A 13272-nucleotide genomic window follows, 5' to 3' on the forward strand; every position below is an offset into this window, starting at 1 on the left:
GTCCAGCCTTTCGAAAACCGTTGATGATAGTGATTTTTTTGACAATGCTCCACGCTGTCTGGACCCACTGCCAGACTTGACCATAAGTTGCTCTTCGCATGCGGCCCGTTTTAGTGAAGGATTTCTCCCCACTTGTCATCCAAGCCTCCCGCTGAACACGGAGCGCCACCTTAAATGCACGATTTACACTGATGTCGAGTGGCTGCAAATACTTTGTTGTACCCCCAGGAATCAGGGTGACAAAATGACTACCGTAATCAGAATGATGGGAAGTTTGAGAGCGCTCGATTTAATCTAAACAGTAAACAAAAATAGTTGTTTGACCTTAACCCATTCGGCAATTTCATTGGTCTAATGAAAGCATCATGCCGCCAAAAAACTGAGTACGTCACAGAATGTGTTTTTTTTGAGAAAAAAAATTGAAAGCGGGAAAAATCCATATATTAGCCGCGTCATTGTTTAAGCCGCGAGGTTCAAAGCTGGGAAAAAAGTTGCGGCTTATAGTCCAGAATTTACGGTACTTGGATCTGCTCAAGTTTATTTATGTTTTATATGTTTTTATTTAAACCTAACCCGGACGACGCTGGGCCAATTGCGCGCCGCACTATGGGACTCCCAATCACGGCCAGTTGTGATACAGCCTAGAAACGAACCAGGGTCTGTAGTGACACCTCAAGCACTGAGATGCAGTGCCTTAGACCGCTGCGCCAGTCGGGAGCCCTTACAATGATCATCATGTTGACATTAGACCACGTTTCAGGTCCTGAGCGCCACTCGGGACCACTCACAACGATCATCATGTTGACATTAGACCACGTTTCAGGTCCTGAGCGCCACTCGGGACCACTCACAACGATCATCATGTTGACATTAGACCACGTTTCAGATCTTGACATATCGGACAAACATTTTGTACTTTAAAGGGTTCATCTGCAGATGCTACAGTACATACATTTTTTTTTTACATACTATAAATGAATGAATGATATGTACCCATTGATTCTTGACGAATATAACTTAGAAATGCCTCATGAGCTTAGTTCAACTGTCATACTCCATCAGAACCCAAAATATAAGCTTGTTTTACTCCAGTGTTTATAGACAAAATAAATGTAAACAAACACTGTATAGCCTCAAAGCATGGTTGTAACAATCATTTTGATATCATGGATGGTCAGTCCTTGCATCCTTAGCTCTGTCTATGAATTAAAGAGTGGTTACATTTCTCCAGCCTCGACCCTTAGCTTTTTACCCAAACAGTGGTGGGGAAAGAGATTTGTTATTATTTCAACTGCAGATGGCGCCATTAAGACGACTGCAGTGCAGATCGAAGGTGGTCTAGTTGCTTTCTAAGAGACTGCTGATTTGGTGTTTTCAATCTGCATTTCAGACACTTGCTGTTGTGACAAAATTAACACCTGAAACATCCACAGGATTTACAGAAATGTCATGCAGGTAACAATGTATTGCTGATAACATTAATACATTTGATTCAGAGGATTTGTGTTAATTATTGTAACTAATTATTGTCCTGTGTCCTCCAGGCTTCAGTGCTCCCATGCAGGTCTGTTCCAGTGCAGTTTGACAGGGCTGGTGTTTCTGATGAAGGGGGAGGGGGAGGTGCTGTACAGAACTGTCCAATGGGATGAGAATCTCCTGCACTCCACAGGCCAGACTCCTGCAGGACCCCTGTTCAGTATTGAGTGTCTTCAGGGGTCTATCTGTCAGCTACATCTCCCACACTGTGAGATTCTCTCTGGTGAGTTACACACCACTCAGAACTATCATCAAGATGACCAATACAACAGCCAAATGACAGTGGATGAGTAAGATATATTTGTTTTGCAGGAGAGGGTCTTGATTCCCTGTCTGTGGCCCATGTTACTGGTGACAGTGTGGAGGTTTTACCACCACTGAGGGTGACTGACACACACGTAGTGGTGAACATCACAGACCTCTCCTTATGGGGCCTGGTCAGAATGTTTAAACCCTTCCTCTCGATCAAGGGACAGGTGCTGCCTTTCCTCCAATCATTCGGCCATCCTCAGTCAGTTCTGAATGTGATCGTCCTGCCATCGAATGTGCCTCTTAATGAGGTACAGTCCAAATCCATGCGCTAACCAAAACATGTCTTGTCATGTATTTTATATTTTAGAACTGTGGTGCTTACCTAAAAATGTCTGCAAAAAATAATGAAATCATAAAAAATACTATTTAGTTTTTTTTTTATACAGTTGAAGTCGGAAGTTTACATACACTTAGGTTGGAGTCATTAAAACTCGTTTTTCAACCACTCCACAGATTTCTTGTTAACAAACTATAGTTTTGGCAAGTCGGTTAGGACATCTACTTTGTGCATGACACAAGTCATTTTTCCAACAAATGTTTACAGACAGATTATTTCACTTATAATTCACTGTCACAATTCCAGGGGGTCAGAACTTCACATACACTAAGTTGACCGTGCCTTTAAATAGCTTGGAAAATTGCAGAAAATGATGTCATGGCTTTAGAAACTTCTGATAGGCTAATTGACATCATTTGAGTCAATTGGAGGTGTACCTGTGGATGTATTTCAAGGCCTACCTTCAAACTCAGTGCCTCTTTGCTTGACATCATAGGAAACTCAAAAGAAATCAGCCAAAAAATTGTAGACATCCACAAGTCTGGTTCATCCTTGGGAGCTATTTCCAAACGCCTGAAGGTACCACGTTCATCTGTACAAACAATAGTACGCAAGTATAAACCCCATGGGACCACGCAGCCGTCATACTGCTCAGGAAGGACATGCGTTCTGTCCCCTAGAGATGAACGTAATTTGGTGCAAAAAGTGTGAATTAATCTCAGAACAACAGCAAAGGACCTTGTGAAGATGCTGGAGGAAACAGGTACAAAAGTATCTATTACACAGTAAAATGTGTCCAATATCAACATAACCTGAAAGGCCGCTCAGCAAGGAAGAAGCCACTGCTCCAAAACCGCCCTGAAAAAGCCAGACTACGGTTTGCAACTGCACATGGGGACTAAGATCGTACGTTTTGGAGAAATGTCCTCTGGTCTGATGAAACAAAAATAGAACTGTTTGGCCATAATGACCATCGTTATGTTTGGAGGAGAAAGGGGGATGCTTGCAAGCCGAGGAACACCATCCCAACCGTGAAGCATAGGGGTGGCAGCATCATGTTGTGGGGGTGCTTTGCTGCCGGAGGGACTGGAGCACTTCACAAAATAGATGACATCTTGAGGATGGAAAATTATGTGGATATATTGAAGCAACATCTCAAGACATCAGTCAGGAAGTTAAAGCTTGGTCGCAAATGGGTCTTCCAAATGGACAATGACCCTAAGCATACTTCCAATGTTGTGGCAAAATGGCTTAAGGACAACAAAGTCAAGGTATTGGAGTGGCCATCACAAAGCCCTGACTTCAATCCTATAGAAAATTTGTGGGCAGAACTGAAAAAGCGTGTGCGAGCAAGGATGCCTACAAACCTGACTCAGTTACACCAGCTCTGTCAGGAGGAATGGGCCAAAATTCACCCAACTTATTGTGGAAAGCTTGTGGAAGGCTACCCAAAACGTTTGACCCAAGTTAAACAATTTAAAGGCAATGCTACCAAATACTAATTGAGTGTCTGTAAACCCACTGGGAATGTGATGAAGGAAATAAAAAGCTGAAATAAATCATTCTCTCTACTATTATTCTGACATTTCACATTCTTAAAATAAAGTGGTGATCCTAACTGACCTAAGACAAGGAATTTTTACTAGATATTAATGTCAGGAATTGTGAAAAACTGAGTTTAAATGTATTTGGCTAAGGTGTATGTAAACTTCCGACTTCAACTCTGTGGCTTTCCTTTTGACAGGAAATGGGGTAACTTTGTTCAACTTCAAAAAGCTTTTTTTTTCTTCTTAAAACATGGTTCAAGACAAAACATTTAGGTAGTGTTCAATTCCCCCCTTTTAGGTCTTCATGTCCTCATTGATAATCATCTGTTATTCTGTGGCAGGTGAAGCAACAACAAACAGGGAACACTTACATACCGGTCTGTTCGGATTGCACTCTAAGTCGAGGGGGAAAGTACAGTCTCTTCTGTGATCTGAAGAAGATACAGGACATCTACCCTAAAGCTAAGGTAGACTCTGACTGATGTTGTTTACAGATGATGTCACATACTGATGATGATGTCGCATAGTGATGATGTCACATACTGATGATGTCACATAGTGATGATGACATCACATTGTGCCAGATGTACACTCATGGCCGGCTCCCCCCGCCCACCCACCTATCTATCAATCAATCAATCAAATTTATTTATAAAGCCCTTTTTACATCAGCCGATGTCACAAAGTGCTATACAGAAACCCAGCCTCAAACCCCAAATGTAGATACACGGTGGCTAGGAAAAACTCCCTAGACAAGCAGGAACCTAGGAAAAAACCTAGAGATGAACCAGGCTCTAGTGGGCAAAACATTTTGGTGGCCCCCCTCGTAACGTCGGAGAGAAATTTACGCTAAATTCATTTCCTGCAATTTTGCACATTTTGCCATGGGCTGGAGATATATTTTATTTCATGCAATTCTTCTCATTTTTATAAGGGTCAGAGAGAATAATTTTTCAGTTTTATGGCTAATTTCCTGCAATTCTACCCATTTTGCCATGACTTATACAATGTTTATGATATCTAAGTGAGAGGGACTATCAAAATCAATGGGGGCCTCCTAGAGGTCAGGGCCCCTGGGCATGTGCCCTGCGTGAACTGTCGGTATTCGGCCATGATTACTACAAGTTTCGATAGCTGGATAGACTCATTTACCAGTCTAAAAATTGTTAGCTGACATGGCTAATTGGAGTGACTATCAGTGACTGACAGAAGAGAAATTGCTGATGCACAACCACATTTCGAACTTGTACCTTGTGTATTCTACTATTTTAACTCTCAACAGTAAGTTGCTTGGGGCTTATGCCTGGAGCCAACCCTGTTTACACTGATAACTAAACATTGTACATTCCATGCTAATAATTACCTCACTTTGCTGAGGTGACACATAACCTATAAGTTGTGTAGACGGCTTGTTCTATACCAGGTACTCCCAAACTGGCAATGCTGTCGGGGGTAGGCCAAATAAAAATGTGATTCACATTTTTTTTTTTAAACGTCACATTTTCAAACAGTCCATTTATATTTTCCAACGGGGCTATACATTTGGGTGAGGTTTTTTTCTCGCCTGAGTGACCTCGTTTCACTGCCAAAAATAAAATTAAACCATCTAGTGTTCAGCAAAATAACAACACAATGTCAAATACAGGTAACCTAGTCAAATAATTAACATCCAATCACATTAACCGTTACTCTCGCGGGAATTCCACTAATGGTGTCTCAGTTGGTAGAGCATGGTGTTTGCAACGCCAGGGTTGTGGGTTTGATTCCCACGGGGGACCAGTACAGAGAAAAAATGTATGAAATGTATGCATTCTCTACTGTAAGTTGCTCTGGATAAGAGCGTCTGCTAAATGACTAAAATGTAAATGTAAATATGTAGCTGCTGCTCATTCCGTTTGCTCGAAAATTGATAAATGGCAAAAAAAAGTAAGGCCCGCATCCATAGAGACACATACCAGCTCTACTGGTAGTATTACTACTACAAGCACTACTACACCTACACCTGTTGATGACACAAGTTGTTCTGCTTCCACGAGCACATCCAATGCTAGCATCAGTAATTCTGCATTTGTTGTTAGCCCAGCTAGCATGGACACTGACAGTTGTGAATCTGATGCAGCCGAAGAGATACTGCCCCCTTACCCGGGAAAGCACCGAACAACAGACAGGGACGTTTGATCATCGAAGAGGCGCAAATATGATAAGAACTACATTGATTTGAGGTTCACTTATATTGGGAGTAGGGTCTTTCCTCAAAAGTACTATCTCACAACTCAATGAAACCTTCACTCTTGCTCAGACATTTAGAAACAAAACATGCCAATTTTAAAAATAAGCCACGGGAGTTTTTTTGCGAAAATTAATATGACTTTCGAGTAGTAAGACATGTATAAAAGCAACAGATACCATTAATAAGAAGGGGCTAGAAGCATTTACATTTTTACATTTAAGTCATTTAGCAGACGCTCTTATCCAGAGTGACTTACAAATTGGTGCATTCACCTTATGATATCCAGTGGAACAACCACTTTACAATAGTGCATCTAAATCTTTTAAGGGGGGGGGGGGTTAGAAGGATTACTTTATCCTATCCTAGGTATTCCTTAAAGAGGTGGGGTTTCAGGTGTCTCCGGAAGGTGGTGATTGACTCCGCTGTCCTGGCGTCGTGAGGGAGCTTGTTCCACCATTGGGGTACCAGAGCAGCGAACAGTTTTGACTGGGCTGAGCGGGAACTGTGCTTCCTCAGAGGTAGGGAGGTGAGCAGGCCAGAGGTGGATGAAGGCAGTGCCCTTGTTTGGGTGTAGGGCCTGATCAGAGCCTGAAGGTACGGAGGTGCCGTTCCCCTCACAGCTCCGTAGGCAAGCACCATGGTCTTGTAGCGGATGCGAGCTTCAACTGGAAGCCAGTGGAGAGAGCGGAGGAGTGGGGTGACGTGAGAGAACTTGGGAAGGTTGAACACCAGACAGGCTGCGGCGTTCTGGATGAGTTGTAGGGGTTTAATGGCACAGGCTGGGAGCCCAGCCAACAGCGAGTTGCAGTAATCCAGACGGGAGATGACAAGTGCCTGGATTAGGACCTGCGCCGCTTCCTGTGTGAGGCAGGGTCGTACTCTGCGAATGTTGTAGAGCATGAACCTACAGGATCGGATCACCGCCTTGATGTTAGTGGAGAACGACAGGGTGTTGTCCAGGGTCACGCCAAGGTTCTTAGCACTCTGGGAGGAGAAGCGTCTTATATGGTGAGCTACCGAGTGGCTAGGACAGGCAAGCCCCATACTATTGTGGAGGACTTACTTCTTCCTGCTGCCGCGGATATGACTGGGACAATGCTGGGGGAAAAGGCCCCAAAAAACTATACAGACAATACCTCCATCAAACAACACTGTTTCACGGCGCATCAGTGACATGGCAGGAGATGTTATGAAACAATTACTGCTTCGCATACAAGCCAGTGAATTCTATGCGTTGCAGCTGGATGAGTCAACAGACGTGGCGGACCTGGTGCAGCTCCTGGTATATGTCCGTTACGTTTCCGGGGGTCAATTAAGGAAGACATCCTCTTCTGCAAACCACTTGAAACCAGGACAACAGGAGAGGATATTTTTAAAATACTGGACAGCTTTGTGACATCAAATGGACTTTGGTGGTCAAGATGTGTTGGTATCTGTACTGATGGCGCAAAAGCCATGACAGGGAGACATAGTGGAGTGGTAAGGCGCGTGCAAGCAGTTCCTCCCAACGCCACTTGGGTACACTGCAGCATCCACCGAGAGGCTCTTGCTGCCAAAGGAATGCCTGGCAGCTTGAAAGACATTTTGGACACTACAGTGAAAATGGTTAACTTTCTTAAAGCAAGGCCCCTGAACTCTCGTGTATTTTCTGCACTATGCAATGAAATGGGCAGCGACCATGTAACGCTTTGACAACATACAGAAGTGCGCTGGTTATCAAGGGGCAAAGTATTGACACATTTTTTTTATTGGGAGACGAGCCAAAAGTTTTCTTTACTGACCATAATTTTCACTTGTCTGACCGCTTGCATGATGACGAGTTTCTCACACGACTGGCCTATCTGGGTGATGTTTTTTCTCGCCTGAATGATCTAAATCTAGGATTACAGGGACTCTCTGCAACTATATTCAATTTGCGGGACAAAATTGAGGCTATGATTATGTCAAGTCCTGACCAGTATAAGGGGTTATTTGTTATTGTAGTTTGGTCAGGACGTGGCAGGGGTGTGGTTAGAGTGTTTCGGGGTTTGTTGGGTTATGTTCTTGTTAGTCTATTTCTATGTTAGTTCTAGTATGTCTATTTCTATGTGGTGTTTGTTGGGTTGACCTTCAATTGGAAGCAGCTGCTCCTAGTTGCTTCTAATTGAAGGTCCTATTTAAGAAGGGTGTTTTTTCTATAGGATTTTGTGGGTAGTTGCTTCCTTGTTTAGTGTTTGTTGCACCTGACAGGTCTGTTTCGTTTTGTTCTTTTTGTATACGTATTTAGTTGTTTCTCCTTCTTCAAATAAAAAGAAGATGATTATACATATTCCCGCTGCATTATGGTCCAATCCTTATGACAACCGTGACAGATTAAGAAGTTGGAGCTCTTCTCTGTCTGCATTAACAAGGACAACACACATGTCTTTCCATCGTTGTATGATTTTTTGTGTGCAAATTAACTCAAGCTTACGGACAATGTCAAATGTGATATAGCAAAGCACCTGAGTGAGTTGGGTGCGTAATTACGCAGGTACTTTCCCGAAACGGATGACACAAACAACTGGATTCGTTGTCCCTTTCATGCTCTGCCTCCAGTCCACTTACCGATATCTGAACAAGAGAGCCTCATCGAAATTGCAACAAGCGGTTCTGTGAAAATGTTATTTAATCAGAAGCCACTGCCAGATTTCTGGATTGGGCTGCGCTCAGAGTATCCTGCCTTGGCAAATCGCGCTGTTAAGACACTGATGCCCTTTGCAACCACGTACCTATGTGAGAGTGGATTCTCGGCCCTCACTAGCAAGAAAACTAAATACAGGCACAGACTGTTTGTGGAAAATGATGTGAGACTGAGACTCTCCAATACAACCCAACATTGCAGAGTTATGTGCATCCTTTCAAGCACACCCTTCTCATTAACCTGTGGTGAGTTATTCACCATTATCAATGAACAAATAACGTTTTATATGTAAGATGGCTAAATAAAGAGCAAAATTATTGATTATCATTATATTATTATTTGTGCCCTAGTTCTACAAGAGCTCGTTGTCACTTCCCACAAGCCGGGTTGTGACAAATTCACACTCATTCTTACGTTTAATAAAGGTATCGTATAGTGTGTGTGTTTGGCAGGCTTACAATGATAGCAAAAAAACAACATTTGAGAGTGCGCTGACCCTGGTGCTAGAGGGGGTACGCAGCTGGAGGTTGAATGTTTGAAGGGGTACGGGACTATAAAAAGTTTGGGAACCACAGTTCTATACAACTCTGTTACTGGTTGTTGCTCCTCTCCTAATATAGGAAACATACCAGAGCATCGGATGTCTGAGTGCCTTTGACTAGAACATGTTTTAACACGGCAGCGACACCAAGCGATAGGACGGCCACACGCTGCTTTAAGCTGTTCATCGTTGTGGTGTGTCTGAGATAGAAGGAAAGGGTTTGATAACAGCACAAGTACAATTTACAATGTAGTCTAATCTACTGTCACTTTGTGTTTCAGCGTATTCAGATTTACTGGGACTATGGTCCAAACTACCACCCCACCTTTCAGGTGTTCCTGAACCCAGACACGGAACATGTAGAGCTGAGACTTCTGGAAAGAGGGGCTGATGGACATGAAGTGTGGGCAGGACGTGTCCTTCTGCCAGGTAAAACTATACAATTATTATTTTAATTAAAACCTTAAAATACCTTAGCCACAATGTCCTCAGTACTGCTGGTTCCTCTTTTCTCATTGGTTGGCTACCATTAAGATTTCTCTAACATCATGTTTAGTGGGCACAACAGGACAAAACATATTTGGAAACTTGAACTTGTCCAATAAGGAACACTCATTTTTTGTTTTCCATTAAAAAAATGTTTTTGCAAACATAAACTCAAATGAACATGGTAAAGGTGCCCGATATCTAAATTAGTTCTAAGATGAAAGATGAAATCCAGCTGTGTTTGGGACAAGGCTTGTATATGAGAAGGTTTTCTTTAAACCCATCCAACCACCATTCCCACCTTACTGTGGACCCATCAGTGATGTGGATGGATTAGTGATAGAAGGGATTATCTGCTGCTGCACTGTGCTTGTAAACACTGGTGTTGCACAGCATACATAATTGTATACAGAGGTTCATGTCTTTGTTTTCCCGACTCTCAGGTGCTGTGTTAGTGGGAAGGGATCGGGCTGAGAACAGTCACAGTGATTCTGCAGAGAAGCAACTGCATTCTGTACGAAAGGACTTTGTGGATCGTGTGTCAAAGTCGGTTGTTGACGATCTGCTGGATGAAATGAAATGAAATGAAACGGAGACAGTAAAAGTGATTCCTGAGAGGGCAGAGAAGGCCCGGGAAGTCATTGACATGGTGCTGAGGAAAGGAGCTGTTTCATGTTTAATAATGAAAACCCTTCTGGTTGAACTGGACCCCTTCTTATGCACAACGCTTGGCTTCAGCTAAAACATTGTTAGAGTATGATGCATTGATGAGCATGTCCTTTGACGTCTACATTCATTAATACATCTGGTCTGTACTTTGCATATTGAGCTAAATCCTTTTTGATTATTTTGGAATTAGCATGTTAGGCTGGTCACTTCGCTATCATTCAACATAACCTCAACCTCAATATGCAATGTATTGAACTCTCTTCAATAAGCCAAACATGTTGGATTTCAGGTTAGAGTGTGAATAGTGTATATAATGTCAAGTTGAATCATTATAAAATCACAGATGAATTGCACTTTTTCTATTTTTGTATTGTCTGTATTTGTTTTTATGTCCTTTTTGTGCTTGATGACATACGGTATTTTAATATAGAGCCGCAAACCATCTTATTTTATTGTACTGGACAGTCAACTTCTCATTCCACTACAACATGTAACGTGAACTAGTGCCAATACCGTGCAGTCACACATTCTATGACATGATAATCACCTCCATGATAATGGTTTGATATGATTGATCTTTTAATAATAATAGCTATCATTGTGACTGTACATAGCAATTAAGTAAAATACTGATGACCATTTTGAAAAAATAGGGGGGGGGGAGATTATTGAATTTGTATCAAAAAATATATTTATAATCATTAGATTGTAATTGATTTGATTATCTCTGTATTAATTTCCTTTGTTTTCAAAACTTAAATAAAGAAGATATTAAACCTAGCAATCATTGATCAGAATTGTCAGGGTTGATCTCTATAGTGAAACACTTATTTCATTTCTGGTAGTCTAACACAATCAACATGTAATGAAGTGACAACACAAACACTGTTTTACACACCAATTACGCCTCATTAGTGTTCATGGGACTCCAATATAATCACAACTTGTTGATGATAAGACCAGGTAGCGTTGTAACACTTCACTTTAACAAGGCACAGAGTAGGGTTGTCTCTCTCACTGATGCTTCTCATTAATAGTCCTTAAATGGTCATTTAGTCAAACACTTGAGAATAGACTTATCTAAAACTGACAATAACAGGAAACTCAGGTTGTTCTACTGTGTTTCTACAGACAGTGACATATAGTGTATCATATTCTCACTGTGTGCATAGCGCAGAATCATTGTTTTGGCTACAATTATGATCAATGAATAGCCTACTAGTTCGGTAACGTCAGTCAGGTGTGTGTTTTTCTGAGAAGAGTTTTTTTTTTTATCAGATATTATTGCGCAGATCATAGAAAATGTATGTCCTCTGCTTTGGTTGTCCATCATCTTAAACTCTGAGTGTAACGGCGAAATGAGAGAAACCAACTAATTTATGAACGTTTGAATTAATGCATAATTTCTGTATCTAATGTGTACATGGGGCAATTTCCGATGTTATCCTTTATATAGATGGATGAGTTCAACACCCAAAATGCAAGACGTCCTGTACTACCTGAATGAATACTAACACTGTGGTATTTCTCTCTTTTTCGTTTGATCATATTGATGACCAATACAAACCTGATCACATCACTGTGAAGGACAGAAGATTCTCACTGTCCCTATGGACCATATTGATTTCAATACGTTTAAATTTATTGGCTAGATGTCTTTCATGGGCTGGTTAAAACATCCATTGCCATTCCTCTGGTCATGGGTCAGGTTTCTAGGATTAAATGAAATAGAGGTATTTCAGAATATTGAGACAGACTAACGTGAGCTGTTGGACTCACCATCGACCTAAGAGGTGTCTTGGTATTTGGAGGAGCCGTAACGGATAGATGGAAGCATGGATGGATGGATGGGTGGAAGGATGAGTGAAAGGAGGCATATGATGTTGTCTTTGGTTCCTCTTGTCTCCTTACCGTATTGTCACACAATTTGTTCCAAGTATGTTAATGTACTACTATATATTCTTGTTACATGACTGTCTTCTTTCTGTGAAAGATCCATATGAACAAAGTGATTGTTGTCTTATGTCTTGGTTGTCTGTCCTCTTTAGTTTGTTTCTGAGATGTACAGTCCATTACTCTAGCACGGTGTCATGTTGTATAGAAACACAATCTGGTTTATAAATAACTGTTGAAAACAAGTATTTCAATAAATGCTAATATGATTGTTAATGGATGTGCATGTATCTCATTTCTCCTCCCTGAAGTGAACATGTCATGATGTGAAACCAGAGACAGAGAGAGCATGTGTAGGGTTTCCTGAGTTTCAGAGTTTTTTCTGACCACATGACGAAAAAGTAGTAGGACCATGACTACACTCTGCAGAGCAGAACTAACACCCTGATACCATGGTAACAGAACTAACACCCATTACTGCCCATGTATACCATGGAAACAGAACTAACATCCATTACTGCCCATGTATACCATGGTAAAAGAACTAACACCCATTACTGCCCATGTATACCATGGTAACAGAACTAACATCCATTACTGCCCATGTATACCATGGTAACAGAACTAACATCCATTACTGCCCATGTATACCATGGTATCAGAACTAACCCCCATTACTGCCCATGTATACCATGGTAACAGAACTAACATCCATTACTGCCCATGTATACCATGGTATCAGAACTAACACCCATTACTGCCCATGTATACCATGGTAACAGAACTAACACCCATACTGCCCATGTATACCATGGTAAAAGAACTAACACCCATTACTGCCCATGTATACCATGGTAACAGAACTAAGCCCCATTACTGCCCATGTATACCATGGTAACAGAACTAACACCCATACTGCCCATGTATACCATGGTAAAAGAACTAACACCCATTACTGCCCATGTATACCATGGTAACAGAACTAAGCCCCATTACTGCCCATGTATACCATGGTAACAGAACTAACACCCATTACTGCCCATGTATACCATGGTAACAGAACTAACATCCATTACTGCCCATGTATACCATGGTAACAGAACTAACACCCATACTGCC

At 41.7% G+C, this 13272-nt stretch overlaps 1 protein-coding gene across 1 annotated transcript; it reads left to right on the forward strand.

Moving 5' to 3' along the window:
- Positions 1 to 1540: 1540 nt before the first annotated feature.
- On the forward strand, positions 1541 to 10613 carry LOC106566987 (uncharacterized). Its single transcript, XM_014135757.3, has 5 exons — positions 1541 to 1759; positions 1849 to 2096; positions 4014 to 4139; positions 9387 to 9534; positions 10035 to 10613. The coding sequence occupies exons 1-5, from the start codon at positions 1603 to 1605 to the stop codon at positions 10172 to 10174; spliced, it is 819 nt and encodes a 272-aa protein (XP_013991232.3). The 5' UTR covers positions 1541 to 1602; the 3' UTR covers positions 10175 to 10613.
- Positions 10614 to 13272: the final 2659 nt, after the last annotated feature.

This window comes from Salmo salar, chromosome 01 (assembly GCF_965601325.2).
Source record: "Salmo salar chromosome 01, fSalSal1, whole genome shotgun sequence".
NCBI lineage: Eukaryota > Metazoa > Chordata > Actinopteri > Salmoniformes > Salmonidae > Salmo > Salmo salar.